Source organism: Crocodylus porosus, unplaced genomic scaffold, assembly GCF_001723895.1.
Source record: "Crocodylus porosus isolate Cpor-Errol unplaced genomic scaffold, CroPor_comp1, whole genome shotgun sequence".
Taxonomy (NCBI): Eukaryota; Metazoa; Chordata; order Crocodylia; family Crocodylidae; genus Crocodylus; species Crocodylus porosus.
In genome coordinates this window covers 13,751,532-13,757,457 of record NW_017728910.1, presented here as the reverse complement: position 1 = coordinate 13,757,457, position 5,926 = coordinate 13,751,532, and the positions used below count along the sequence as shown (strand labels likewise).

Here is a 5,926-nt window from a genome sequence, read left to right as displayed (position 1 = left end):
TCAGCAGCAGATAGGAAAGCTTATTAAAACTTCAGATGATTCTTGCTAAGTTTTGTTTGCAGAACATTAATAATTCTGCTTTTACTAATACTTAGCATGTTAGCTCACGGCTTTTCCTTGCATAATACAAATAGATTACCTCTCTCCTAAAATCCCTTTTCCTTTAAAAAAAAAAAAAAAGTCTTAAAACCAGAAAAAAAACAGATTTGGCATCCCTTCAGCCAAAGAAATTCCTCAAACGTTCAAACAAAATAGTTTGACAATTTAGCTCTCTCTCTAGTGTATATTACATTAGCCATCAACGTGACAGACAAAAGAATTATACCTTCAAGCAAGTTACCTCATTTAGTTACTCTATTTTCTAATTGCTTTGTCAGTTCAGTTCATCTGAGTCCACTATAGACTCTTAGTATTTAGAAATTACAATATGTAGTGATATTATAATAATATATATCCAGAATAAGAGTAAGAGAGCTACCGTGAGGGCACACTCCTTTTCTAGATACTGTGGTAACACACAGAAGCATGCCTTTTTCTACTGGCATAATGGAATGTTTTTCAAGCAGGATGGCAATGAGACTCTCCTCCTTATGAAGGCTGTAAAATAACAATTTCTAAACTGCCAAAGGAGCATCTATAAAATTAAAGAATTATGGGTGCCTGTATACAAGCACAGAGGCTGCTCTGACGCACTGTAATTATAGCATGTCAGAGCAGACTTGATTAAATTGAGTCTGCTGGAGCATGGTAATTACAGTGCTCTAGCAGCCTGTCTCATGTATCAGCGTCCCTGTACTTCAAAATAGTGGCAGGGCACTTGAACTAAAGCTTGTCGAACGAGCTTTAGTTCAAGTGCCTTTGCCACTATTTTGAAGTGTGAGGATGCTGATACACGGGACACTGCGACACTTTAATCAAAGAAGCTCCAAGAGCCGCTCTAATTATGAAAGCACCACCGTCACTAAAGTGCTGCAGGCGACCACCGAGATCTCCACTCTTTCCTTACACGTAGTGGCAGGGCACTTGAACTAAAGCTTGTCGAACGAGCTTTAGTTCAAGTGCCTTTGCCACTATTTTGAAGTGTGAGGATGCTGATACATGGGACACTGCGACACTTTAATCAAAGAAGCTCCAAGAGCCGCTCTAATTATGAAAGCACCACCGTTCACACCTGGAGCATGTGTAAAAGTGCCCTATAACATGAAGTCCCACATTCTCAAATATTAGCTGCCCATTTCCACTAGTAATCCTAGTTTTTTCATTTTTACAAGTATGAACTTATTCTACCCATTTACGCTGACACTTCATACACTATAACCCTTGATGAAAAGGACAGGCTCAGAAAGGCACGTGCTTTTCACATACCAAAAGGCTTTATAACGTTATTCCTAGTTACCAGTGAGAAATAAACTGAGGAGTGTAATATACCAGTTCTATTATGATCATCCCCTGGGATGAATCAAATGTTTCCTATTCCAAGAGAGCAATTACATTTTTGTTCTACTGCTGTTTAAAAGAATGGCTGTCCTAGTGTTATTTGAGTGTACAGGGACAACACTTCAGCTTCCACTGTCATCTAGAAATGATCAGGAAAAACAAGGTGAGGTGGGGTGGGGAAGCAAGGAAGAGAAAGGGTAGAATTTTACAAGTTACCAGACCTAGTACCTTAATCTTACCAAGAGTATGGAAGCTATTTAGTACTATTTTATTATGTGACTGTATGCAAAATGCACTCTTGCAAAGCAGTAACAAGATTTTTCTTCATAATACATAGCTACATCACACAATCAGCAGATTATACAGCAAAATTCACTACGTCATTTAGGCACCCTATATACCAGCTTATTTATTACAATTCAACTTTGGCAAAATTGTTGAGAAAACATTTTAAATTTTTGTGCAACCCAGAGCAAGTGCTGCACAGTAGCCGGCTGCAACAATGAATGCTGAGAATCAGTGAATAAACCACAGTTAGTGGCATGGATAAAATAGTCAGTTAATCATTCTATGCAAGTGCATCCAAACAACAAGTTGCTTATCCATGCAGAAAACAGTATAAAACACAACAAATGGCACAGTCTAGAAGAGGAAGATCAGACACATTCCTCAGCTGACATCAAAAGTGGATTGATATATTCAAAACCTTCAAATTCCGACTGGTCAATCTTCTTCACAATATCACTGTTAAAATAAAAACTAGTTACTATCTTGAGTCAAAAACATTGCTACTTATAATATTACTAAACTACGAATGTCAGTTGTATAAAACAAAAAAAAAACATACACAGTTGGTCTCAAGGGGACATATTGGGCATGTCTATACGTGGACATTTACTGCACAGTACCCAAAAGTTGCTGCATGGTACAGGCAGCATCCACATGCGCATACACATACTATGCAGCAAATATGGTGACTTACACTGACTTGGGCATAAATTTGATACCTGCATGAAGCAGGTATCAAATTTACACTAATTTAGTTACTGTGCAGTAACACATGTAGACGCCTTACTGCACAGTAACATTGTGCATGGACTAACCGTAGTCCCAAGTTGGTCCTCACACAGTGTTACTGAGCTTTAAATGCCTACACGTGTAGATGCCGGCATAAACCTGCTTACTACGCAGTAAATGCACATGGAGACATGCCCATTCTGTAGCACTCTGCCATTAGGAACTTGCTCCCTCTCCCTTCTGTTCCCCTACATCAGCCCTATTTTCCCAGTCCACTCTTGCCATTTTCTGGTCCTCCCCCTGGCATCGAAATAGGATCAGCCACTCAATCGAATAGGAGCAACCAGTGAAGTTGCCAATAAGGGTAAGAGATCCTTAGTATGTTCCATATTAAGGATGTCTCATGCAGCCAAGCTGTAGAAGGATGAAGTTTTGCTTGTTCATTTTTTTAAATTTATTTAAATTCGACCTACCTTTGTAGTTCAGGCTTTGGTGGTAGGAAGCCTCATCTACACTGTTACTTTCAAATGTATTACACTGCATCTTAACAAGGTTTTTCATTACACTGAAAACTAGCCAGTTAAAAAAAAATTCTTTCCTATCAAGAAGTTCTCAGTAGATTCATGAGGCAAGTTCTTTGACTTCAAAATCCAGTAAAGTTCATTGAAATTTGGATGCAATAAAATTTATAAAAATAGATCATGTGGAAATGTGTATTTTTGTATTAGACAAATGTCTCCTAAGGGGAAATACACAAAAGACTCAAACTAAGGCAGAACTTAGTTACCCTTTCCACATTTCAAGCTCCTCCAGAGCATCTTTCTTATACTTAAGGGTTCTTCTGCCCCCTTTATGAATCTTGGTAAAAATGGACCAGATTTTGCAAGTGTAGAGTCACACTCTGAATGGAATTCCTAGCCCCTAGCATTAGCAAGTGTGATATAGCTACCCATGTTAAATACACATCTTTATTAGTTAGCAACTCAAATTCAAAATTTCAAAAACATTTTAATATATTTGATACTTACTCATCATCTGGAGTGAGCTGCACTGGTTCATTAGTGAATTGGGAATCAAAGTTATCCAGACCAAACTCCCCTGATATATTTGGTTTAAATGGAGGAACCACTTGTTTTTGTTCCATCTAGAAATAAAATTATTCCAAGAGAAAAAACATGAGTTACAACCTATTAGATAGCACTTTTGTTTAAACAAGGTTGAAGATTATTGTTAAATTACCTTTTTTGGGGCAAATAATCCACTAATTTACTGCAGTACATGTCTATGGTTACTATATGTAAGAAGGGTTTATGGAATCTGCATATTCCTCTCTATTATTTCCCTACATATTCCTCTCTATCATTTCCCAATCATATGTACATTTACTATTTAAAAATGTCTCTGGCTATAAAGTGCTGACCCTGCTTTGTTTCAGCAAAGACAAGCTCTCACATCTGAACTGTACAAACAGAAAACTCAAACATTTACGTACCAGATCCCAGTCAACATTGCGGAAGAATGGATGTCCCTGAATATCTGCAAATCCTGTTTGAGGATGGCAGCCTAAACGTTCTTTTGGATCCTATGGAAGACAGAATGTTTTAAAGTTTCAAATCGTTTTGCAAATGGGTGCCAGAGACCAAATGCATAAGATATTACTCATTACAGGTTTTGTTGTAAATAGAGGAAAGTAGAAAGTGTATCATTTCTTGTGTTACGCTATCTTGTAGAAGAAATTAAAAGGAAAAATGTACATGACATAGTTCATGGCCCAAAATAAGCTGGTTATGTTCTAAAAGAAAAAAATAAAATGGAGAAAGCCTAACAAACCTAACCTATTCATAAATATCTACAGGTTAGCTCTCATTCAGGTGCAGCAAAGTGAGAGCTGAAATTTCAATACTATAAAAACAAGTGGGGATACATGGGCAGTAGACTGTTTACATCAGTTTTGTATACAACATTGAAATTGTGCATCTAAGACTAGATTCAAAGTAATTTAAAAGCCAAAGAGAACAGTTAAACTAATACAGCACACAAACTAGGTAGAGGGAGTAATCTTTGTTGAAAAATAAGTTAACTGGCTTTTTAAAAAAGGATCACCTGTAAAATGTTCTGCTTTGAAATACAGTCGTTAGAAGAATCCCATTACTTCTTCCATCAACCATCTAGCAGATGATGAAACATGGGATAATTAAGAATGATTTAAATGTAGAAAGAAACTTCAGGGAAAATGATAAATAGATATATTTAGTGCATTTCTAAGCTTCTTATTTTGGATTGAGTATCTGCAAAGTTTCAGGTTTCAAAAACAGAGTGACACATTGGTGCCATGGGTTTTTAGTTGTAAGAATTTTGTTTTGGACGTATCCTTTCCAGGCTCAGGCTCTGTCTACCAGACTTCTACCAGAGGGCTATTCTGATGTCAGCTACATACCAATTAAAAGTGGGGAAAAAACCTTCAAAACACCCCCATGTTTCCCTTGCTCTCAACTGAAGTATATGGTTCTATATCTTACCTTGTTAAGAAAACTTTTTAGAACACTTGCTGCTTTAACAGAGAGGGATCGTGGAATACGTATTTGCTTTTCCAAAATAACTGTAAGGAAAAAAAGTTAGGGAATCAGAATTTTGTGAGTTGGGGGGGTTGTTTTGTTTTTTTAAAGTAGTAAAAAAAGCCTGCCAACCAGTATATTTTACACATGTGGATGCTCACCTTGAAAGAGATAATCCTCTGTGTTCTGATCAGGGTTATCAGAGCTTCCAACAATGTCAAATGGTGATCTTCCTGCCATCATTTCAAACATAAGTACACCCAGTGCCCACCAGTCTACGCTGAATCCTAGGATTTAAAAGCAAACAGTACTAAACCTATTTCATCAAGAAGGAATTACTGAAACATTTAATTGTGAACTACAGCTGTAGCCAAGCTACCTGGAAATTTACTCTGTCCTCAAGCACGATGTGCTGGATGAGATATCTACCATATATATATTTTTTATACACTTGGTGTATGTTATTACAACAGGCACACATTTTATTCATTCATTTATATGAATGAAACATTTTAAGTTGCTTAAGTACCAGTTTACTTGACAGTTTATGTGATGTAACACTTGTGTTTAAGTTAGAAAGCTGCAATGGTAGAAGGAGAAAAAAAAAAAAGCAAATGACCTAATTCTGAAGAAACAGCTGATTTACCAGAAGGGAAGACAAAAAGATAAATTTACCTAAAAGACAGGAAATGATAGAGCTGCTTGCCTTAAAAGAGAAATTGAGACATAACAAGAAAACCCAATGCTATAGATTAGGTGGGAGTCTACTACAGACCTCCCAACCAGGGAGAAGAGCTTGACCAGGAATTCTTGGGTCAGCTCACAGAGGTAGCGAAGGCTAAGGATGTGGTAGTCATGGGGGACCTGAATTTCCTGGACATCTGCTGGGAAGAACAGTCAGCCAGGTCTGAACGCTC

General features: G+C 37.3%; 1 protein-coding gene and 1 long non-coding RNA gene across 2 annotated transcripts in view; one reads left to right on the top strand and one right to left on the bottom strand.

The window, feature by feature from the left end:
• Nucleotides 1-1,261: 1,261 nt before the first annotated feature.
• PRKCI (protein kinase C iota) overlaps nucleotides 1,262-5,926 on the bottom strand; it is a 42,724-nt gene continuing 38,059 nt past the window's right edge. The window contains exons 14-18 of the mRNA XM_019532725.1: nucleotides 5,171-5,296; nucleotides 4,974-5,053; nucleotides 3,947-4,036; nucleotides 3,483-3,598; nucleotides 1,262-2,181 (exon numbers count right to left, since the gene is read on the bottom strand). Coding sequence (XP_019388270.1) covers nucleotides 2,094-2,181; nucleotides 3,483-3,598; nucleotides 3,947-4,036; nucleotides 4,974-5,053; nucleotides 5,171-5,296 — 500 coding nt within the window. The 3' untranslated portion in view covers nucleotides 1,262-2,093. The remainder of the gene's footprint in view (nucleotides 2,182-3,482; nucleotides 3,599-3,946; nucleotides 4,037-4,973; nucleotides 5,054-5,170; nucleotides 5,297-5,926) is intronic.
• Nucleotides 5,309-5,926, top strand: part of LOC109308427 — a 686-nt gene continuing 68 nt past the window's right edge. Inside the window, exon 1 of the long non-coding RNA XR_002100613.1 lies at nucleotides 5,309-5,765. This is a non-coding gene — a long non-coding RNA (uncharacterized LOC109308427). The remainder of the gene's footprint in view (nucleotides 5,766-5,926) is intronic.